Source organism: Rutilus rutilus, assembly GCF_951802725.1.
Source record: "Rutilus rutilus genome assembly, chromosome: 24".
In the NCBI taxonomy this organism is placed as follows: Eukaryota; Metazoa; Chordata; class Actinopteri; order Cypriniformes; family Leuciscidae; genus Rutilus; species Rutilus rutilus.
The window spans coordinates 30,416,496-30,440,704 of NC_140228.1; the positions used below are offsets into that span (position 1 = coordinate 30,416,496).

General features: G+C 45.5%; 1 protein-coding gene across 3 annotated transcripts in view; it reads right to left on the reverse strand.

Moving 5' to 3' along the window:
- Nucleotides 1–24,209, reverse strand: part of dnajc13 (DnaJ heat shock protein family (Hsp40) member C13) — an 87,662-nt gene that overhangs the window by 15,773 nt on the left and 47,680 nt on the right. For all 3 annotated transcript variants that reach the window (XM_084399455.1, XM_084399454.1, XM_084399456.1), the window contains 18 exons: nt 22,725–22,828; nt 22,073–22,232; nt 21,736–21,798; nt 21,027–21,128; nt 20,559–20,663; nt 20,282–20,484; nt 16,451–16,535; nt 15,378–15,532; nt 15,243–15,288; nt 14,978–15,132; nt 8,947–9,148; nt 8,719–8,834; nt 8,279–8,357; nt 8,055–8,190; nt 7,206–7,390; nt 4,316–4,390; nt 4,103–4,222; nt 1,439–1,825 (listed from right to left, as the gene is read on the reverse strand). In XM_084399455.1, the coding sequence (XP_084255581.1) occupies nt 1,439–1,825; nt 4,103–4,222; nt 4,316–4,390; nt 7,206–7,390; nt 8,055–8,190; nt 8,279–8,357; nt 8,719–8,834; nt 8,947–9,148; nt 14,978–15,132; nt 15,243–15,288; nt 15,378–15,532; nt 16,451–16,535; nt 20,282–20,484; nt 20,559–20,663; nt 21,027–21,128; nt 21,736–21,798; nt 22,073–22,232; nt 22,725–22,828 (2,478 nt within the window). The remainder of the gene's footprint in view (nt 1–1,438; nt 1,826–4,102; nt 4,223–4,315; nt 4,391–7,205; nt 7,391–8,054; nt 8,191–8,278; nt 8,358–8,718; nt 8,835–8,946; nt 9,149–14,977; nt 15,133–15,242; nt 15,289–15,377; nt 15,533–16,450; nt 16,536–20,281; nt 20,485–20,558; nt 20,664–21,026; nt 21,129–21,735; nt 21,799–22,072; nt 22,233–22,724; nt 22,829–24,209) is intronic.

The window sequence follows — 24,209 nt, forward strand, 5'->3', positions numbered from 1 at the left end:
ATGAGCTGGCATGAGCGGGACATGAGCTGGCATGAGCGGGACATGAGCTGGCATGAGCGGGGCATGAGCGGGGCATGAGCGGGGCATGAGCGGGACATGAGCAGGGCATGAGCGGGACATGAGCGGGGCATGAGCGGGGCATGAGCGGGACATGAGGCATGAGCGGGACATGAGCTGGCATGAGCGGGCATGAGCTGGCATGAGCGGGACATGAGCTGACATGAGCGGGACATGAGCTGGTATGAGCGGGACATGAGCTGACATGAGCTGGACATGAGCTGGCATGAGCGGGCATGAGCTGGCATGAGCGGGACATGAGCTGACATGAGCGGGACATGAGCTGGTATGAGCGGGACATGAGCTGACATGAGCGGGACATGAGCTGGTATGAGCGGGACATGAGCTGACATGAGCGGGACATGAGCTGGCATGAGCGGGACATGAGCGGGGCATGAGCGGGGCATGAGCTGACATGAGCGGGACATGAGCTGACATGAGCGGGACATGAAAAGGCATGAGCGGGGCATGAGCTGGACATGAGCTGGACATGAGCTGGACATGAGCTGGACATGAGCTGGACATGAGCTGGACATGAGCGGGGCATGAGCGGGGCATGAGCGGGGCATGAGCTGGACATGAGCTGGACATGAGCTGGACATGAGCTGGCATGAGCGGGACATGAGCGGGACATGAGCTGGACATGAGCTGGCATGAGCTGGCATGGGCTTGAGGCATGTCTGGGAGAGAGAGAAGAGCAGACATGGATAGATCTGAACAAGAGTGATGACGCAAAAGAAAGCTGTATTCGGTACGGTTACACACACACACACACTCGAAGCGTGCAGTCATGCACATAGAAAGCTGTACAGCGCGCGAGTCCTGAACTGAGCTCTCTTTCGCCTCTGAATGGACAAATACACACAACATTATGTCTAAGTGTCCGTTTGGAGAGTATTCACGTAAACACAGTCGGTTATGTCTTTACAGAACTCTACTTTAGAAGAAGTGGTTTTACTTAATTTTAAGATTTGTTTTATGTCACAGCAGTTAAACAGCAGTTAGATCTGTGTCTGTATTGCATGTTCAAACTTTAAAATAATTCATATCAACAGGGAAATAGATGTTTTCTACGGGAGTATATAATGGGTTTGGACATTTTAGAGAAATTCTAAATTAATGCATTACAATCTAACTAAACCCATTAGATTTTAGTCAACGAAATACATCAAGATTTTAGTCGACTAAATCTACAGTAGATTTAGTAAATCTTGATGTATTTTGTTGACTAAAACTAGACAAATTAAAACAATTCAGTTGTCTAAAATATGACTAAAACTACATGCCATTTCAGTCAAAAGACTGTGACTAAAACTAAATCAAAATTTGCTGTCAAAATGAACAGTTTGTCTTCATATACAGCCTCTAGAGTGTTTCTCACCTCGGCCGGGGAGCTGCCGCCCAGTTTGCGAGAGATGTATGGCGTGAGCATGGCAGCCAGGCTCTTGCGGATGGCAGGGTTCTCCGGCGGGTGAGCGGCTCCGTTGGGTTCTCCGACAGGCCCGTCCTCTGGTTCTCGAGCAGAGCTGTAGCCCGCCAGACGGCCCAGGGCCAGCAGGCTCAGCTTGGCCAGACGGTTCGACACCTCCTGCTGGTTGCTCTCCTGGCTGGCCTGGACGCCGCTCTCCTCCAGTGTGAAGTCGTAGCAGAACAGGTTCGCTAGCAGGTGCCAGAGGACACCGGCCTGGTACAGGTGCGTCTGCAGGAAGAAGTCCACGGCGAACGAGCTCACACACTGAACCGCCACCGACGCCAGACGGGGCAGACCCTGAGACAGAGAGAGCAGACACGTTTATTATATATTATACTGTTATTATAGAGGCATTACAGAAGCCATTATAATCAGTGCTGCTGTCGACACTAAACCGATGCCTGTATTTCTGACGTTCTTCAAGCGCTCGTTCTACTTCTGACACGGTCAAATCATTTGCAACGTTCACATTGTCGCATTCGGTGTAGACACGGTATTAGACTTTCATAAGGGTAACACATTCATTTAAAAAAATTACTCAAACTCAGAAAGAGGGTCTAAAAGGCCCTGTTATTTTACAGTGTCCTTGTTTCATATGTTTCATGTACTTACCATAGTAATAACAGTAAATTATGCATAATTACATGCAACTAAACCCTAATCCTACCCTACAGTAAGTACATGCAGTTACTTAATATTACTCAGTACTTAAATGTATAATTACACTGTAACAATGACACCTTAAAATAAAGTGTAACCCTTTATGTGAAGGTGTCCTTGTTGCACTGTAAAATACACAAATCTGAGTAATATTAATGAACAGCATCATGTACGTACTGTAGGGTTAGGGTTCGTTTAGTTGCTTGTAATTATGTATAATTTGCTGTTTTTACTACAGTAGGTACATGTAACTTGTGACAATGATTTTGTTGTGATTTCGTTATATTAAAAAAACAATTTATTTTGGTGCAAGAAATCCAAAGTAACATTTTAAGGGAACTTTTTATCTGTAATATATACCTTATATAACTTACAAAAAACAATAAAACAATTATGAGTAGACTACAGCCCTTTAAATGTGGCCCATTATGCATTTTACAAATATAATTTTTTATGTAGTGTGTAATAAAGCTGTTTGTGAATGTAAAAGCTCTGCAAAGTTTCAAAGTGTAGATAAATGGAGTTTTTGTCTCCAAAAGAAAGAAGTGATTCTGAACTGAAACGAGTCGTCAGTAATTCAGTCTCACTTCCTGCCGAATCTAAAGGTTTGTAACTTATTGGCATAATGCCTGCCTCTGGTCTTGATTGGCTGAACAGCGTCTCTTAGCCCCGCCCTCAAACACTGTAGTGTATCTGAGACTGGTGCTGCATCCCAATTCGCATACTATCCGTCCTAAATAGTATTAGAAAATGATTCGAATTAGTACATCCCAAATCGTAGTATGTTGAAATGAGTGTTCCAAAGATACCCGGATGGTCTACTATTTCCGGTCAGAATCCGAAGTGCAGATCGATGCGCACTCTAACGGCAAATATTGCCCACAACCCATCGCGCGCTGGACGAGGATTCGGTTAGAACTACAAACACGAGTGAAAAGTGTTAAAAAACTACAGACATGGAGGACGCGCGAGTCCGGCGGTTATGTAGAGAGGTTTAGATTAAGGGGTTTGAGTGATTAATTATCAGTATCTAACCTGACGAAAATGTATTTCTTCAATGTTTTCTACATTATATTGCATCTGCAGCAGCATTGTGAACTTTTGTAAAGATACGTTTAGCCATTAACTTTTAAATGCATCATTATATTCAAATTGCAAACACATGAGGAGAGTCTCCGCGTGAAAGACCCACGACTGGCAGATGAACGGGCAACTACATTTCTCTTCGAAACGGTAGGAAATTAAATTAAATTGAATGGCGAATTTTAACTGTGACAAGATGATTGACAGGGCAGTTTACAGTGACAGGATGTACGCGACAGATCTGTCCGTTAAGATGACGAAGTAGTATGTCCCAAAGCTTGCCTACTCTTTTGCTACACACTCAAAAGTATGTACTTTTTCTTCACAAAAAGAGTACATACTTTTAGGTCGTAGTATAAGTAGGCGAATTGGGACGCAGCATGGAAGAGTTTGGTTCGTGTTGTTCATGTCGAGAAGACGCTGTTTTCTGCTGCCAAAGCAAATCCATTTTGATGAGATTGATACAGTAAAACCCACGCCATCGTTACTGTTCATATCACTGTGATCAAGCGCTGAAATTCAGATATGATAATGAGTGTTTGGTTTCCGACCAATCAGAGCAGAGCAGCTCTCAGAGAGGCGGGATTTAGAGAGACTGAATCTTCGAACTAACCGTTTCAGACATTTTTTTTACCTCAGATGCATGTAAACCTGTTGAAGGAAACTACAAAAAGTAAAGAGCCTTTAAAATAGCATGATAGGGCATTTTGTGAGCTAGCATCTGTAAAGGTTCATACCTATTCCATAATTCTGTTTCCATAACCTCTATTTCATGGTCTATGACACTGTACAGGACTCATGTTTGTGCAATAAAGCCATGGGTGTGCTTACCTTGCCGTAATAGAGAATGTGACAGACATCTCTGATAATGTTGGGAAGCTCAACAATTTTCTCCCTGCACTCCTCGAACTGAGCAGCGACGCTATAGCACCGACAGACGTGCCCGCACACCTGAAGAACACACACACACACACACACACACACACACACTGTGAGCTCGCTCTTCATGTGCTCAGTGATGGCTGACTGTGGTTGTGGACGCACCTGTACTGCCATGTCCTCAGGTTTGCTGGAGGCCGTGAGCACAGCCACGCAGCGACACAGGGCCTCCATCAGCATCTGCGCATACACACACACACACACAGCGTTAGCATCCGATCTCAGGCACACCGCCGGTAACTGTGCTTCAGCGCGCTTTAACTGAGCTTCACTGCTCTTTAACTGTGCTTCGCTGCGCTTTAACTGTGCTTCACCGCGCTTTAACTGTGCTTCACCGCGCTTTAACTGTGCTTCACCGCGCTTTAACTGTGCTTCAGGGCGCTTTAACTGTGCTTCGCTGCGCTTTAACTGTGCTTCACCGCGCTTTAACTGTGCTTCACTGCTCTTTAACTGTGCTTCACAGCGCTTTAACTGTGCTTCACCGCGCTTTAACTGTGCTTCGCTGCGCTTTAACTGTGCTTCACCGCGCTTTAACTGTGCTTCAGGGCGCTTTAACTGTGCTTCACTGCACTTTAACTGTGCTTCGCTGCGCTTTAACTGTGCTTCGCTGCGCTTTAACTGTGCTTCACCGCGCTTTAACTGTGCTTCACTGCTCTTTAACTGTGCTTCACAGCGCTTTAACTGTGCTTCACCGCGCTTTAACTGTGCTTCGCTGCGCTTTAACTGTGCTTCACCGCGCTTTAACTGTGCTTCAGGGCGCTTTAACTGTGCTTCAGGGCGCTTTAACTGTGCTTCAGGGCGCTTTAACTGTGCTTCAGGGCGCTTTAACTGAGCTTCACTGCGCATTAACTGTGCTTTAACTATTTAACTGTGCTTCACTGCGCATTAACTGTGCTTCACTGTGCTTTAACTGTGCTTTAACTGTGCTTTAACTATTTAACTGTGCTTCACCGCGCTTTAACTGCGCTTTAACTGTGCTTCACTGCGCTTTAACTATTTAACTGCTTCACTGCACTTTAACTGTGCTTCAGGGCGCTTTAACTGTGCTTCACCGCGCTTTAACTGTGCTTTAGGGCGCTTTAACTGAGCTTCACTGCGCATTAACTGTGCTTTAACTATTTAACTGTACTTCACCGCGCATTAACTGCGCTTTAACTGTGCTTCACTGCGCTTTAACTATTTAACTGCTTCACTGCACTTTAACTGTGCTTCAGGGTGCTTTAACTGTGCTTCACTGCGCATTAACTGTGCTTCACTGCGCTTTAAGTGTGCTTCAGGGCGCTTTGACTGTGCTTCAGGGTGCTTTAACTGTGATTTAACTGTGCTTCACCCCACTTTAACTGTGCTTCAGGGCGCTTTAACTGTGCTTCAGGGCGCTTTAACTGTGCTTCGCTGTGCTTTAACTGTGCTTCAGGGCGCTTTAACTGTGCTTCACTGCTCTTTAACTGTGCTTCACTGCGCATTAACTGTGCTTCAGGGAGATTTAACTGTGCTTCAGGGCACTTTAACTGAGCTTCACTGCGCATTAACTATGCTTCACTGCGCTTTAACTGTGCTTCACAGCGCATTAACTGTGCTTCACCGCGATTTAACTGTGCTTCACAGCGCTTTAACTGTGCTTCACGGCGCTTTAACTGTGCTTCACGGCGCTTTAACTGTGCTTCACGGCGCTTTAACTGTGCTTCACGGCGCTTTAACTGTGCTTCAGTGTACTTTAACTGTGCTTCACTGCACTTTAACTGTGCTTCACTGCACATTAACTGTACTTCACTGCGCTTTAATTGTGCTTCACTGCACTTTAACTGTGCTTCACTGCACTTTAACTGTGCTTCACCGCGCTTTAACTGTGCTTCACCGCGCTTTAACTGTGCTTCAGGGCGCTTTAACTGTGCTTCAGGGCGCTTTAACTGTGCTTCAGGGCGCTTTAACTGAGCTTCACTGCGCATTAACTACGCTTCAGCGTGCTTTAACTGTGCTTCACTGCTCTTTAACTGTGCTTCACTGTGCTTCAGGGCGCTTTAACTGAGCTTCACTGCGCATTAACTGTGCTTTAACTATTTAACTGTGCTTCACTGCGCATTAACTGTGCTTCACTGTGCTTTAACTATTTAACTGTGCTTCACCGCGCTTTAACTGCGCTTTAACTGTGCTTCACTGCGCTTTAACTATTTAACTGCTTCACTGCACTTTAACTGTGCTTCAGGGCGCTTTAACTGTGCTTCACCGCGCCTTAACTGTGCTTCAGGGCGCTTTAACTGAGCTTCACTGCGCATTAACTGTGCTTTAACTATTTAACTGTACTTCACCGCACTTTAACTGCGCTTTAACTGTGCTTCACTGCGCTTTAACTATTTAACTGCTTCACTGCACTTTAACTGTACTTCAGGGCGCTTTAACTGTGCTTCGCTGCGCTTTAACTGTGCTTCACTGCGCATTAACTGTACTTCACTGCGCTTTAATTGTGCTTCACCGCGCTTTAACTGTGCTTCGCTGCGCTTTAACTGTGCTTCACCGCGCTTTAACTGTGCTTCACCGCGCTTTAACTGTGCTTCAGGGCGCTTTAACTGTGCTTCACTGCGCATTAACTGTGCTTCACTGCGCATTAACTGTACTTCACTGCGCTTTAATTGTGCTTCACCGCGCTTTAACTGTGCTTCGGTGCGCTTTAACTGTGCTTCACCGCGCTTTAACTGTGCTTCAGGGCGCTTTAACTGTGCTTCGCTGTGCTTTAACTGTGCTTCAGGGCGCTTTAACTGTGCTTCACTGCTCTTTAACTGTGCTTCACTGCGCATTAACTGTGCTTCAGGGAGATTTAACTGTGCTTCAGGGCACTTTAACTGTGCTTCACTGCACATTAACTGTACTTCACTGCGCTTTAATTGTGCTTCACTGCGCTTTAACTGTGCTTCACTGCACTTTAACTGTGCTTCAGCACGCTTTAACTGTGCTTCAGCACGCTTTAACTGTGCTTCACTGTGCTTTAGCACTCTCTCACCTCGATGCCGTTCTCCCGCCGCAGCTCCTCAGCGTTGAGGGCTGAACAGTTCACTGTATGGAAGGCCAGTTCAGCGGCTGCCGGCAACAGCGGAGCAGTTTTGGAGAAGAGCTGCTCATCACCCGTCTCCATGGTGATGGTCTTAATTAGCATGGGGTAGCCGGCATATTTATACGGCTCCAATTCTGAGAGGAGAGAGAGTTCAATCTAAATCACTCATTTATTGTGTGAACATCAGGAATCTGAACTAGAGATGTGATCTGATTCTGCTTTAAGGCCCCGATATACTTCAAGAGACATAGAAGAACGAACTGGTGTGACAACTTCAAACTACCGGCTGATAAACGCCTCTGAGCTCCCATTGGTCTGTGTGTTGATGACGTAATAGGTGGGTGTGGCTCTGAGGCTCTGACACTGTTTTTCATGTTTAATTCTGTAAAGCTGCTGTTTTAAAGCATCTATTGTATAAAGTGCTGTATAAATTACATTAAATCACATTAATCACATTAAAGCTGTATAATAAACATGACTGAAGATCTGAATCTCAGAGCTGCTGCAAACATCCACATCTCTGTGATCTGATGCTTTCTGAACCGCTGTTCTCTCAGTTTTATTGTGTTTGTTTAGCTATTGAGAGGAAAGTGCAGCACATATTCATCTAAACGCCACTCTCAGCGCCACTCTCAGCAGCATCGGGATGTTTACTAAAAGTTTATCACTGAAAGGGGTTTACCAAACTTATTTTTGAACAAAAGAATGAAAGCAAAGAAGCGTAGAAGGAAACAGAGCGTGTCTGTGAGTGCATCAGGGCCTTTAGCGTGGAGTTAGCGTGGAGTTAGCGGTTCTGACCCTGTTTGTGTCTGTTGAACAGGATACTCTGGGCCTTCAGGATCAGGATGATGTTTTCTGGGTCGGGGCCGTGCACGATCCGGGCTGATTTAGTGCACAAGAACTCGTAGGCTTTGTTCACCTTCTCAAACATGTCCTGAACACACACACACATTGTACAGCCTGGTTATAGACTCTCACATGGCTTTGTTCAGTGATAATCAGACTGAGTGATGAATGCTTACCCTGCCCTCTGGGTTTTTGTCTGGATGGTATTTTTGAGCCAATCTGAAGTAAGCTTTCCTTATTTTACTCTCGTCATGCCTTAGAAAAAAGCACACAAACTCATATCAAATCAAAGATTACAAACAAAAGCATAGTGTCACATACATAATATTATCGTATTTTATTTTATTTTAATCAGAATAAGTTCCTCTTGCAGCATCTCTTCTCTTCTCTGATGATGAGGGCGGGGCAACCTGTCACTCACATGAGATCAGCCAATAGCTGATTTATCTTGTTCAAGCGTTTCACTCCGATATACGACACAATAGAGGAGAAAAGACCAGCACAACTTCCCTTTCATTTACAGGTCAGAATGGGAAACTGGCTGGTTTTGGAGCTAGAAATAAAATATACAGCAGAAGTGAAAAGTAAAATAATAATAGAAGAGCATGTGACTCACTGTCCCTGTCCGTTGGGGAGGTTGAGCACTTCGTAGGCATCGTCCACAGACATGGACGGAGGCTTCTTCTCCACCTCTCTCTTCCAGGCATCCAGCGTGTCCTTCAGCAGCTTCACCTGCAGGGGGTGATAATCACACACACACTGAGTGATACAGAGACACAATCACACACACACACACACACAGCGTGATACAGGCGAGGGAAGTGGAGAGCTGATGTGAGCGTACAGGGTCTCGGATGGGCCAGTTGGGGAAGCGTGTGGAGTCGCACAGGTGTCTCAGGTAGTAGATGTTGCAGAAGAGCTCGGAGTCGAGCTGTGGGAAGCTGACCACTGGGATCGGGCAGTACTGGTACAGCGCTCGTGTGTTGCTCTGCAGGCGAGGTGAGAAGTCTGCCAGGTGAGCCGCGATCTTCTCGATCATCAGACGCCTGCATACACACACACACACACACACACACACACACAGAGAGAGAGAGAGAGAGAGAGAGAGAGAGAGAGAGAGAGAGAGAGAGAGAGAGAGAGAGAGTCCGTAAACTACCAGCAGAGGATGATGGACCATGTCAATGTGCAGATTTACTAAGGTCCCCCCATTAACTACTATGTAATTGCATCAAAATATGTATGTTAAGAATATTGTGTTGATGATGTATTAAAACACTTGAGCTGGATACTGGGAAGATTAGGACAGGTTTGCTGGATACTTTTAGGACAGGTTTGCTGGATACGGGGAAGGTTAGGACAGGTTTGCTGGATACTTTTAGGACAGGTTTGCTGGATACTGGGAAGGTTAGGACAGGTTTGCTGGATACTGGGAAGGTTAGGACAGGTTTGCTGGATACGGGGAAGGTTAGGACAGGTTTGCTGGATACTTTTAGGACAGGTTTGCTGGATACTGGGAAGGTTAGGACAGGTTTGCTGGATACGGGGAAGGTTAGGACAGGTTTGCTGGATACGGGGAAGGTTAGGACAGGTTTGCTGGATACGGGGAAGGTTAGGACAGGTTTGCTGGATACGGGGAAGGTTAGGACAGGTTTGCTGGATACTTTTAGGACAGGTTTGCTGGATACTTTTAGGACAGGTTTGCTGGATACTGGGAAGGTTAGGACAGGTTTGCTGGATACGGGGAAGGTTAGGACAGGTTTGCTGGATACGGGGAAGGTTAGGACAGGTTTGCTGGATACTTTTAGGACAGGTTTGCTGGATACTTTTAGGACAGGTTTGCTGGATACTGGGAAGGTTAGGACAGGTTTGCTGGATACGGGGAAGGTTAGGACAGGTTTGCTGGATACGGGGAAGGTTAGGACAGGTTTGCTGGATACGGGGAAGGTTAGGACAGGTTTGCTGGATACTTTTAGGACAGGTTTGCTGGATACTGGGAAGGTTAGGACAGGTTTGCTGGATACGGGGAAGGTTAGGACAGGTTTGCTGGATACGGGGAAGGTTAGGACAGGTTTGCTGGATACTTTTAGGACAGGTTTGCTGGATACGGGGAAGGTTAGGACAGGTTTGCTGGATACTTTTAGGACAGGTTTGCTGGATACGGGGAAGGTTAGGACAGGTTTGCTGGATACTTTTAGGACAGGTTTGCTGGATACTGGGAAGGTTAGGACAGGTTTGCTGGATACGGGGAAGGTTAGGACAGGTTTGCTGGATACGGGGAAGGTTAGGACAGGTTTGCTGGATACGGGGAAGGTTAGGACAGGTTTGCTGGATACGGGGAAGGTTAGGACAGGTTTGCTGGATACTTTTAGGACAGGTTTGCTGGATACGGGGAAGGTTAGGACAGGTTTGCTGGATATGGGGAAGGTTAGGGCAGGTTTGCTGGATACTTTTAGGGCAGGTTTGCTGGATACGGGGAAGGTTAGGGCAGGTTTGCTGGATACTTTTAGGGCAGGTTTGCTGGATACGGGGGAAGGTTAGGGCAGGTTTGCTGGATAAGGGGAAGGTTAGGACAGGTTTGCTGGATACTTTTAGGGCAGGTTTGCTGGATACGGGGAAGGTTAGGACAGGTTTGCTGGATACGGGGAAGGTTAGGACAGGTTTGCTGGATACGGGGAAGGTTAGGGCAGGTTTGCTGGATACTTTTAGGGCAGGTTTGCTGGATACTGGGAAGGTTAGGACAGGTTTGCTGGATACGGGGAAGGTTAGGACAGGTTTGCTGGATACGAGGAAGGTTAGGACAGGTTTGCTGGATACTTTTAGGGCAGGTTTGCTGGATACTGGGAAGGTTAGGACAGGTTTGCTGGATACGGGGAAGGTTAGGGCAGGTTTGCTGGATACGGGGAAGGTTAGGACAGGTTTGCTGGATACGGGGAAGGTTAGGGCAGGTTTGCTGGATACGGGGAAGGTTAGGGCAGGTTTGCTGGATACTTTTAGGGCAGGTTTGCTGGATACGGGGAAGGTTAGGGCAGGTTTGCTGGATACGGGGAAGGTTAGGACAGGTTTGCTGGATACGGGGAAGGTTAGGGCAGGTTTGCTGGATACGGGGAAGGTTAGGACAGGTTTGCTGGATACTTTTAGGGCAGGTTTGCTGGATACGGGGAAGGTTAGGACAGGTTTGCTGGATACTGGGAAGGTTAGGACAGGTTTGCTGGATACTTTTAGGGCAGGTTTGCTGGATACTGGGAAGGTTAGGACAGGTTTGCTGGATACGGGGAAGGTTAGGACAGGTTTGCTGGATACGAGGAAGGTTAGGACAGGTTTGCTGGATACTTTTAGGGCAGGTTTGCTGGATACTGGGAAGGTTAGGACAGGTTTGCTGGATACGGGGAAGGTTAGGGCAGGTTTGCTGGATACGGGGAAGGTTAGGACAGGTTTGCTGGATACGGGGAAGGTTAGGGCAGGTTTGCTGGATACGGGGAAGGTTAGGGCAGGTTTGCTGGATACTTTTAGGGCAGGTTTGCTGGATACTGGGAAGGTTAGGACAGGTTTGCTGGATACGGGGAAGGTTAGGACAGGTTTGCTGGATACGGGGAAGGTTAGGACAGGTTTGCTGGATACTTTTAGGGCAGGTTTGCTGGATACGGGGAAGGTTAGGGCAGGTTTGCTGGATACTGGGAAGGTTAGGACAGGTTTGCTGGATACGGGGAAGGTTAGGACAGGTTTGCTGGATACTTTTAGGGCAGGTTTGCTGGATACGGGGAAGGTTAGGGCAGGTTTGCTGGATACTGGGAAGGTTAGGACAGGTTTGCTGGATACGGGGAAGGTTAGGGCAGGTTTGCTGGATACTGGGAAGGTTAGGACAGGTTTGCTGGATACGGGGAAGGTTAGGACAGGTTTGCTGGATACGGGGAAGGTTAGGGCAGGTTTGCTGGATACTTTTAGGGCAGGTTTGCTGGATACGGGGAAGGTTAGGGCAGGTTTGCTGGATACTTTTAGGGCAGGTTTGCTGGATACGGGGGAAGGTTAGGGCAGGTTTGCTGGATAAGGGGAAGGTTAGGACAGGTTTGCTGGATACTTTTAGGGCAGGTTTGCTGGATACGGGGAAGGTTAGGACAGGTTTGCTGGATACGGGGAAGGTTAGGACAGGTTTGCTGGATACGGGGAAGGTTAGGGCAGGTTTGCTGGATACTTTTAGGGCAGGTTTGCTGGATACTGGGAAGGTTAGGACAGGTTTGCTGGATACGGGGAAGGTTAGGACAGGTTTGCTGGATACGAGGAAGGTTAGGACAGGTTTGCTGGATACTTTTAGGGCAGGTTTGCTGGATACTGGGAAGGTTAGGACAGGTTTGCTGGATACGGGGAAGGTTAGGGCAGGTTTGCTGGATACGGGGAAGGTTAGGACAGGTTTGCTGGATACGGGGAAGGTTAGGGCAGGTTTGCTGGATACGGGGAAGGTTAGGGCAGGTTTGCTGGATACTTTTAGGGCAGGTTTGCTGGATACGGGGAAGGTTAGGGCAGGTTTGCTGGATACGGGGAAGGTTAGGACAGGTTTGCTGGATACGGGGAAGGTTAGGGCAGGTTTGCTGGATACGGGGAAGGTTAGGACAGGTTTGCTGGATACTTTTAGGGCAGGTTTGCTGGATACGGGGAAGGTTAGGACAGGTTTGCTGGATACTGGGAAGGTTAGGACAGGTTTGCTGGATACTTTTAGGGCAGGTTTGCTGGATACTGGGAAGGTTAGGACAGGTTTGCTGGATACGGGGAAGGTTAGGACAGGTTTGCTGGATACGAGGAAGGTTAGGACAGGTTTGCTGGATACTTTTAGGGCAGGTTTGCTGGATACTGGGAAGGTTAGGACAGGTTTGCTGGATACGGGGAAGGTTAGGGCAGGTTTGCTGGATACGGGGAAGGTTAGGACAGGTTTGCTGGATACGGGGAAGGTTAGGGCAGGTTTGCTGGATACGGGGAAGGTTAGGGCAGGTTTGCTGGATACTTTTAGGGCAGGTTTGCTGGATACTGGGAAGGTTAGGACAGGTTTGCTGGATACGGGGAAGGTTAGGACAGGTTTGCTGGATACGGGGAAGGTTAGGACAGGTTTGCTGGATACTTTTAGGGCAGGTTTGCTGGATACGGGGAAGGTTAGGACAGGTTTGCTGGATACTGGGAAGGTTAGGACAGGTTTGCTGGATACTGGGAAGGTTAGGACAGGTTTGCTGGATACGGGGAAGGTTAGGAAAGGTTTGCTGGATACGGGGAAGGTTAGGACAGGTTTGCTGGATACTTTTAGGGCAGGTTTGCTGGATACGGGGAAGGTTAGGGCAGGTTTGCTGGATACGGGGAAGGTTAGGACAGGTTTGCTGGATACTGGGAAGGTTAGGACAGGTTTGCTGGATACGGGGAAGGTTAGGACAGGTTTGCTGGATACTTTTAGGGCAGGTTTGCTGGATACGGGGAAGGTTAGGACAGGTTTGCTGGATACTGGGAAGGTTAGGACAGGTTTGCTGGATACTGGGAAGGTTAGGACAGGTTTGCTGGATACGGGGAAGGTTAGGAAAGGTTTGCTGGATACGGGGAAGGTTAGGACAGGTTTGCTGGATACGGGGAAGGTTAGGACAGGTTTGCTGGATACTGGGAAGGTTAGGACAGGTTTGCTGGATACGGGGAAGGTTAGGACAGGTTTGCTGGATACTGGGAAGGTTAGGACAGGTTTGCTGGATACGGGGAAGGTTAGGACAGGTTTGCTGGATACGGGGAAGGTTAGGACAGGTTTGCTGGATACTGGGAAGGTTAGGACAGGTTTGCTGGATACTTTTAGGACAGGTTTGCTGGATACGGGGAAGGTTAGGAAAGGTTTGCTGGATACGGGGAAGGTTAGGACAGGTTTGCTGGATACTGGGAAGGTTAGGACAGGTTTGCTGGATACTGGGAAGGTTAGGACAGGTTTGCTGGATACGGGGAAGGTTAGGAAAGGTTTGCTGGATACGGGGAAGGTTAGGACAGGTTTGCTGGATACGGGGAAGGTTAGGACAGGTTTGCTGGATACTTTTAGGGCAGGTTTGCTGGATACGGGGAAGGTTAGGACAGGTTTGCTGGATACGGGGAAGGTTAGGACAGGTTTGCTGGATACTTTTAGGGCAGGTTTGCTGGATACGGGGAAGGTTAGGACAGGTTTGCTGGATACTGGGAAGGTTAGGACAGGTTTGCTGGATACTGGGAAGGTTAGGAAAGGTTTGCTGGATACGGGGAAGGTTAGGACAGGTTTGCTGGATACTTTTAGGGCAGGTTTGCTGGATACGGGGAAGGTTAGGACAGGTTTGCTGGATACGGGGAAGGTTAGGAAAGGTTTGCTGGATACGGGGAAGGTTAGGACAGGTTTGCTGGATACTGGGAAGGTTAGGACAGGTTTGCTGGATACTTTTAGGACAGGTTTGAATCTTCTGGTACCTCACGATTCGGTTCTTGAGGTCACGAGTCGATTTAAAACTGATTCTCAATTTTGAATCAAATTTCGATGCGATATGTGCATTTTGATTGTAGTTTACTGTGTTGTGTTACTTTCTTATTTGACTGCGGTAGACGGTTTAATAGGTCTAGAAGAGAAAAAATTCTTCTCAATTAAATGTGAACCTTGACATTTAAATCGGTAGAAGATAGAATCATAATTCATATATGAATAGATTTTTCCCGCACCCCTAGTCTTTTTTTTGTTAAAATGTTTAGCATTCATAAACATTAAGATACATGGACAAAGGACACATGTGAAGCAGAGTTACAGAGAGGGGTTGGGGTTAGTGTGAAGCAGAGTTACAGAGAGGGGTTGGGGTTAGTGTGAAGCAGAGTTACAGAGAGGGGTTGGGGTTAGTGTGAAGCTTCACCTCATCTCGCTGCTCCAGATGGCCTCCGGCGTGTCGAACTCTCCCAGGAAGATCTCGGAGAACCTCTCGGGCTCGTAATTCTCCAGGTAACACACCATGGCCTCGGGCAGCATCGGGCCCAACACACTCCTCTGCACCAGCTCCACTCCTTTAGCCTGACACGGGCACACACACCATCATTAGTGTCTGAAGGGTTTCTCTGTTTCAGTCTTTCAATAAAGTAAATATTGATTCCTGAAATAATGAATGTTCTGAGAAGCATTACCTCCTCTGATTTGAAAGCTTGTTTCAGATGAGTGTACTTCAGGAAACTACAGAGAACAGAAGTACGTGAGTCATCATGTCTCTGTCATGTGTTTAATGAGGTGTGTGTAGTCTCTGCAGGAGTGTGTGTGTGTACCGAGCGACGGGCAGCACGTTGGAGCCGGTGTACATCATGATGAAGAAGAAGACCCCGGTGAGGTAGAGTCGCTGCAGGTTCGGGTTGTCCTGCATCACCACGTACAGCAGGTTGGCCACTTTCTCCACCAGGATGGGGTCAAAGGTCAAGAGCAGCTGCCAATGACAGGAGAGGAAGGTTACAGGCGTGCTGCAGTAGGGCTGTCACATAAACATTACAATTTTGAATATTCGTAAAAAAAAAATTAAAACTGCACATTCGAAATGCTGGTGTGTCGAGAGCCGCGAGACATGATGATGACGTCACTGACGCGGAGTGTTTCGGTTAGCTTATCCAGTACAGCGCAGTGGCTAATGTGAAAAGTGTCGGGGAAGTGTCGCTCAGTCCGAGGCAGAAATCGTACAACGACACACTTGACCTTCACCTGCACATCGGTCAGAGCTGAGCGTGTGTGTGAGTATGTGAGTGAGAGAGTGTGTGAGTGTGTGTGAGAGTGAGTGTGTGTAAGTGAGTGTGTTTCACCAACTGAAACACTGTCAACAGAAAGTGCTCAGCATGTGAGTGTGTGTGTGTGTGTGTGAGTGTGTGTGAGTGAGAGAGTGTGTGAGTGTGTGTGAGTGAGAGAGTGTGTGAGTGTGTGTGAGTGTGTTTCACCAACTGAAACACTGTCAACAGAAAGCGCTCAGCGAGTGTGTGTGTGTGTGTGTGTGTGAGTGAGAGTGAGTGTGTGAAAGTGAGTGTGTGAGAGTGAGTGTGTGAAAGCTCAGATCAAGCTGAGCGTCTGGTGTTTTTGATGAATAAGTAGATGTAGAGAGTAGAAGAGAGTGTTTCTGAATGCCAGTTTGATATTGTGTGTTCATGTAGTTTGGTTTATATTTGCTTATTGCGCTCGCTTGCGCCCTCTTGTGGACACAGGAGACAATACAGCACTTTTATCCTCTAACATGAAGTATTGCCTTTAGAATTAGAATATAACTCGAATTTTGCTAATATTTAAGAAAGAAATTTGAATTTAGCTTTTCAGCCATTCTGCCAGCCCTGGTGTGTGTGTGTGTGTGTGTGTGTGTGTGTACCTGTACGATGTGAGGAAGGCAGGTGTTGTCACTGATGAGTCTCTTCACCTTTGGTAACGGCCTGATGATGGCATTATCCTGGTCTCTAAACACACAAACACATCACAGCAGCAGGTCTTATTATAAATCATAAAGTTGTAGTATAATTATAGTATAGTATAGTAGGCATTTATATTACAGTATAAATAAATGTATATTTAAACGCATTTTAACACTAACACCGTGTCCTAACAGACGTGCCGGGATTATAGTTTAGAAAGTTTCTATTTCTGCGACGTCACGGCTGGAACAACCACATACAGAGTGTGACAGAGATGATCTCAGGTGCTGATTATGTGCTTTATTAACCCCTGGTGCTTTTTTTTTTTTTTGAATGGTACGAAACGTGGGTTTTGGCACTTGCTGTGTGAACACAAAATAAATCATGGACAAGATTGGAACAGGTTACATGGTCCTGGAAAAAAATAGTCACACTTGAGCTCCTCGCGGTCAGAAATGACGCATTGGAAATGAATGGAGACGAGTTTCCTCTAGTGGAAGCGTTTGGTACTGCAGCCGAACAACATCTCACTGAAAGATCCTTTTTTGAGATATCAGACTCAAAGTTTGAACACAAGTTGATTAGATTTATGGCTTTGATTTTCTCACAGTTTTAGAGTAAAACATGTTTTTGAAAATATAAATTTGATATAAAAATTGAAAATAGTATTTTTGCACATTTTTCATAAAAATAAACGTAAAATTCTGTAACTTTTTTTTAAGTTCACTTTTTAAAACTTTTTCCACTTCAGCAATAATCTGCCAAGTGTCGTCTTTGAAAAGAGATCAAACTTCAGTCTGTGCTTTAAAGCATTCAAGATTTACCACAGTTTAAGTTGGAAATTTATTTTCAGGTCTATGCTCAAAAAGTGAATAAATAGATTATAAATACAACATAAATATAATGTAGTGCCATAAAATCCCCTAATAATACAAAAAATGTATAAAAAGAATTATCAAACTAAAATATAGTACATTCATTTAATTGAAATAATAAATAAAAAAGAGAGGTCTGAAACAGTTTCTCAATAGTCTACATGTGGTATCGTAAACATTTTTGCACCATGGCAATACATGCAAGATATACCACGGTAAATATATGTTTTAAACGCATTTCCTTTACATTCCTTCTGAAATCATCAACTGATGCTTGACCTTCTGCTTTAGGAGTAACATCAGTTTTCTCAGATATTTTTGCAGTTGCTTTTAACCAGCAGCCAGTATTAATGTGTGATCCTCCGAGGCAGTGATGGTGCGTGTGTGCGTGTGTGTGTGTGTGCGTGTGTGTGTGTGTGTGCGTGCGTGCGTGCGTGCGTGCGTGTGTGTGTGTGCCCTTGTTTATATTACATTGTGGGGACCAAATGTCCCCATAAGAATAGTAAAACCTGAGATCACCTACATTGTGGGGACCAGCCAGCGGTCCCCACTTTTCAAAAGGCTTATAAATCACACAGGATGAGTTGTTTTGAGAAAGTAAAAATGCAGAATGTTTCCTGTGATGGGTAGGTTTAGGGGTAGGGTTAGTGTGTGTGTGTGTGTGTATGATGGGTAGGGTTAGGGGTAGGGTTAGTGTAAGGGGACAGAATATACAGTTTGTACGGTATAAAAACCATTAAGTCTATGGAGAGTCCCCACAAAGATAGTGAACCAGACGTGTGTGTGTGTGTGTGTGTGTGTGTGTGTGTGTGTGTGTGTGTGTGTGTGTGCGTTTGATTATCTCTTGGAAAAATAAACTTTGATTTATTCATTGCTATAGGAAAGGAAGAATTGTCTAAACTTGTTAAATCATCTAAATCAGCAACATGTATGTTAGACCCTATACGGACTAGGCTACTGAGAGAGATGCTTCCAGAGGTCACAGATCCTCTTCTTAATATCATTAATTCATCTTCATCTCTAGGATACGTACCGAAAACCTTTAAGCTGGCTATGATTAAACCTCTTATTAAAAAAAACGCAACTCTTTTACCTTGCATTCATATAGAACATTATACAAATCAGTTAAATGATTATTAGGCTGCATAGATCAGGTCAGCCGGAACCGGGAACACTTCCTATAACACCTGATGTACTCGTTACATCATAAGGAGAATGGCGTCTACGCTAATGTTAGTCTCTCTGTTTATTCCGAGGTTTACTGAAGTCAGCCGGATCTGGGCCGTATCCAGATCAGATGGTGGACCTGCGCCTGGACACACACACACACACACACACACACACACACACACACACACACACTCCAGATCAGATGGTGGACCTGCGCCTGGACACACACACACACACACACACACACACACACTCCAGATCTGATGGAGGACCTGCGCCTGGACACACACACACACACACACACACACACACACACTCCAGATCTGATGGAGGACCTGCGCCTGCACACACACACACACACACACACACACACACACACACACACACTCCAGATCTGATGGAGGACCTGCGCCTGCACACACACACACACACACACACACACACACACACACACTCCAGATCTGATGGTGGACCTGCGCCTGCACACGTCCACGACGCATCCCTGAGGTGCCAGCCTCATCAGCCCTGTGAAGGCCTCATCCACACCACAGCCATTGGCTCTGATCCTCAACAAACTCTTCTCCATACCGGCGTGACTCCGACTTCCAACCAGAGGAACTGGACAATATTCTGAATGTTCTGATCCAATCTGACCTCTGACCTGTAATGCCTGGATCATAATCATACACTGTTCGCTGGTTGGCCAGAGGAGAACTGAGACTGAAGGTGTTTCTCAATGTCAAGGATACTTCCTTGGCAGGACTGGTCCTTCCAAGTCACTTCCTTCAGAGGCTAGGCGAGGCTCCTCTTTAGCATTCGGAGAACATGTAAATGGAACAGGCTAGCAAGTGCACGTCAGTGCGTCATTACGTCAGTGAAAATGAAAAACAGAGCGTTGCTATGGACGCAGTTCTGTTCACTCAGGCAATATAATCGTTTTTAAATCAATAAACTCCTTTTTAATCATATTGATTATTTGACTGTTAAGTGTGTTTAAACAGTGCGGGTCAATATGACCCATAACATAATGGATGTAATTATTTTTTTAAACAAATGTTTGGTAACGTAAATATATTTACATTTGAAAGCATATTGATCCGTTAACGCTCCGACTCCGTTAACGTCTAACATTTTGAATTTTTTGAACAAGATAGCAAAGCTGCGCGCATAGGATTGTGGGTGATTTGAGAGCGCGAAGAGCGCGAAGGCTACACATATGCATCCTTTCCTGTATATGGGATATTTTTCGAACGAAGGACTCAGTCCTTGGTGGAAATTCCGAGGATCCTCGACATTGGAACAGTCCTTCCACGGATGTTGATGACGTAGCATCCTCGACATTCTGGCTTCCGAGGATCCTTCCTTGACATTGAGAAACGCCTTGAGTCTGGGTTCTCCCAAGGTTTTTTTCTCCATTCTGTCACTGATGGAGTTTCGGTTCATTGCCACTGTTGCCTTGGCCTCTGGCTTGCTTAGTTGGGGACATTTAATATTCAACAATATTACTGATCTGCCTTATGGGTGGACGACGCAATTTTCTTCTAGAAACAAACTTTGTTGTATTATTTTCAATGTTATCAATGTGAAGCTGCTTTGATACACTCTGTATTATAAAAAGCGCTATATAAATAAAGGTGACTTGACTTGAGTGTGAGTGTGTGTGTGTGTGTGTGTGTGTGTGTGTGTGTGTGTGTGTGTGTGTGTGTGTGTGTGTGTGTGTGTGTGTGTGTGTGTGTGTGTGCGCACCTGCTGGGGAAGTACGAGCACATGGTGATGAGCATGTTGAGTATGAGAGTGGCCAGGTCGCTCTCGTTCATCACGGGCGTCCCCAAGGCCATCACACTCCACTTCAGCTGCGGGACGGCCTGTAGGGGGCGCCACCCTTCCATGCCCTGCGCCCAGCAGCGGGTCTTAGCCGTCAGCTCGCCCGTGCGCCAGAACGCCTGCATCTGCGGGTCACAGGGCAGAGGTCAGAGGTCAGGGGTCAGCAGATCCTCACACACTCTCCTGAGAGATACAGCACCTCCTCGTAGCTGAACGGGCCTCTCCTCTCTTTATCTGCGTTCCCGAAGTACCACTCCTTCTCACTCTCTCGCTTCATATCTGGAGAAGCCTCCAACACGTTACTCTGGAACAGAGCATCAGAAATACAGTAGAAACAGTGAAATATTATTATAATGTAAATCAGCTGTTTTCTATGTGAATATACAGTAAAGTGTCATTTATTCCTGTGATCAAAGCTGAATGTTCAGCATCATTACTCCAGTCTTCAGTGTCACATGATCCTTCAGAAATCACTCTAATATGAGGATTTGATGCTCAGGAAACATTTATGATTATGATCAGTGTGTAAAACAGTTGTGCTACTTCAGATTTTAGAGGAAATCGTCATACATTTTATTTTTTGATAAAATTCTTTAAAAAATAAATGTTACTGCCTGCTAGTGTATATTGAGCGTGTCTGAACACACTCACACACTCTCACACACACCTGCAGTGGTACGGTGGCTCTGTTGGTGTGAAGGTGAGCGAGCGTCAGCAGGTCCACTAATATACGCACTCCATTCGAGTCCATGATGTCCTTCACATTTTTCTGTCAGAGCAGGAATGGTTGAAGCATGAGCAGAGAAACATGCACAATAAAACATATTCACAGATCATCTCATATTCCCTCTCAAGCTCTTCGCTGATGCTGCCGGCTGGAAGTACACTGGCTTACGATAAAACAATACTAGAGGCAAAATAATAATAATAATAATAATTTGTTGTTATTGGTGAAATGACGCCACAACTCTGGGACAGCTGCATTTACTTTCTAAATTAATAAATAGAAACTTTTTTATAATTATTTCACTTGTTTAGATTAATATAGTTTGCAGTAATGTAATACTTCATATGTTCATTGTGGATTTTCAACGCTTAAGATTAAAATGTTGGGTCTAAATCAATGTTTAAATGATCAAATCTATATATAAGCAAAATAAATGTATGCACGAGAAAGACAAGTTTCCTTCATATAACAAAAGGAAAGAAGTTGAAATCAACCCTTGGGAGATTGAAGAAACACCAATAAACATACATATACATACATATATATATGTGTGTGTGTGTGTGTGTGTGTGTGTGTGTTATGGGTATGTTTGTATGTATGTGTAGCTTTGTGATGATTTGACACCATCAAGGCCTGACATGTTCCTCACCTTGTTGAGAATGAGTTTGTTGAGGAACAGGATGAGTCTGTCTCTCTCCAGCTTGTCTGTACACTGGAGATTCACAGAAGAAAGATGACACAAACACACACACTGACACAGTTCACCATCATTCAGAAGAGAACATTACACACTGAACCCTGACCCGGTCCAGCAGAACATTACACACTGAGCACTGACCCGGTCCAGCAGAACATTACACACACTGACCAGGTCCAGCAGAACATTACACACACTGAACCCTGAGCACTGACCCGGTCCAGCAGAACATTACACACACTGACCAGGTCCAGCAGAACATTACACACACTGAACCCTGAGCACTGACCCGGTCCAGCATGCCCACGATGTACTTGGTGTCGGCGAAGGGCCCGATCTCCTCAGAGCACTTGCTGTAGACGATGGCGAGCGCCTGCAGACACAGACACTTCATGCCCACTTTAGGCGTCAGCAGGAACCGGTGGTACAGCTCGTTAAAAAACTCATACCTGAAGACACAGACATCAGGGTATTAAACATCAGACCACAATCCTTCAGAACCTTTGTGTAGAACAGAGGCCGACTGATATTTAATGTGTTGATGGCCGATGAGATATCTAACAGAGCAGTGTGACCAATATATAAATATATATACATATACATTATATATATATATATAAAAATACTACATTTAAAGATTAAACAAATGCATAACGGGCAACGATTAATCGCATACAAAAATAAAAGTTTGTGTTTACATAATATATATGCGTGTACTGTGTATAATTATTTTGTATATATACACACACATGCATGTATATATTTAAGAATATTAGCATGTATAATTTGAAAATTAATATGAAAAATTTTAGATGGCAAAATAAAAGTCCCTACACATCGGCCAAACTGAAACACACACAGGCCAATGGTGATAATTAACATCACCCGATATATCGGTCGACCTCTAATGAAGAAGCTCGAGAGGGAGTTCAGAAACGTACGATCTCTTGATGGCACCGGACTCGTCGTTCTCATCTTCCTCCAGCAGCAAACGCAGGTAATAATCCCCGATCCTAATCTCATCAGAGAGGCACTCGTACTTCACCTGAACACAGTTCCACAGGGTTTATACATTAGTGTCCAGTGATACAGTGAGACTCTAGAGTGTGTTCAGTGATACAGTGAGACTCTAGAATGTTCAGTGATACAGTGAGACACTAGTGTTCAGTGATACAGTGAGACTCTAGAGTGTGTTCAGTGATACAGTGAGACACTAGTGTTCAGTGATACAGTGAGACACTAGTGTTCAGTGATACAGTGAGACTCTAGAGTGTGTTCAGTGATACAGTGAGACACTAGTGTTCAGTGATACAGTGAGACACTAGTGTTCAGTGATACAGTGAGACACTAGTGTTCAGTGATACAGTGAGACTCTAGAGTGTGTTCAGTGATACAGTGAGACACTAGTGTTCAGTGATACAGTGAGACACTAGTGTTCAGTGATACAGTGAGACTCTAGAGTGTGTTCAGTGATACAGTGAGACTCTAGAGTGTGTTCAGTGATACAGTGAGACACTAGTGTTCAGTGATACAGTGAGACTCTAGAGTGTGTTCAGTGATACAGTGAGACTCTAGAGTGTGTTCAGTGATACAGTGAGACACTAGTGTTCAGTGATACAGTGAGACTCTAGAGTGTTCAGTGATACAGTGAGACACTAGTGTTCAGTGATACAGTGAGACACTAGTGTTCAGTGATACAGTGAGACACTAGTGTTCAGTGATACAGTGAGACACTGGTGTTCAGTGATACAGTGAGACACTGGTGTTCAGTGATACAGTGAGACTCTAGAATGTTCAGTGATACAGTGAGACACTAGTGTTCAGTGATACAGTGAGACTCTAGAGTGTTCAGTGATACAGTGAGACTCTAGAGTGTGTTCGGTGATACAGTGAGACTCTAGAGTGTGTTCGGTGATACAGTGAGACACTAGTGTTCAGTGATACAGTGAGACTCTAGAATGTTCAGTGATACAGTGAGACACTAGTGTTCAGTGATACAGTGAGACTCTAGAATGTTCAGTGATACAGTGAGACACTAGTGTTCAGTGATACAGTGAGACTCTAGAATGTTCAGTGATACAGTGAGACTCTAGAATGTTCAGTGATACAGTGAGACACTAGTGTTCAGTGATACAGTGAGACTCTAGAGTGTGTTCAGTGATACAGTGAGACTCTAGAGTGTTCAGTGATACAGTGAGACACTAGTGTTCAGTGATACAGTGAGACACTAGTGTTCAGTGATACAGTGAGACTCTAGAGTGTTCAGTGATACAGTGAGACTCTAGAGTGTGTTCAGTGATACAGTGAGACTCTAGAATGTTCAGTGATACACTAGTGTTCAGTGATACAGTGAGACTCTAGAGTGTTCAGTGATACAGTGAGACACTAGTGTTCAGTGATACAGTGAGACTCTAGAATGTTCAGTG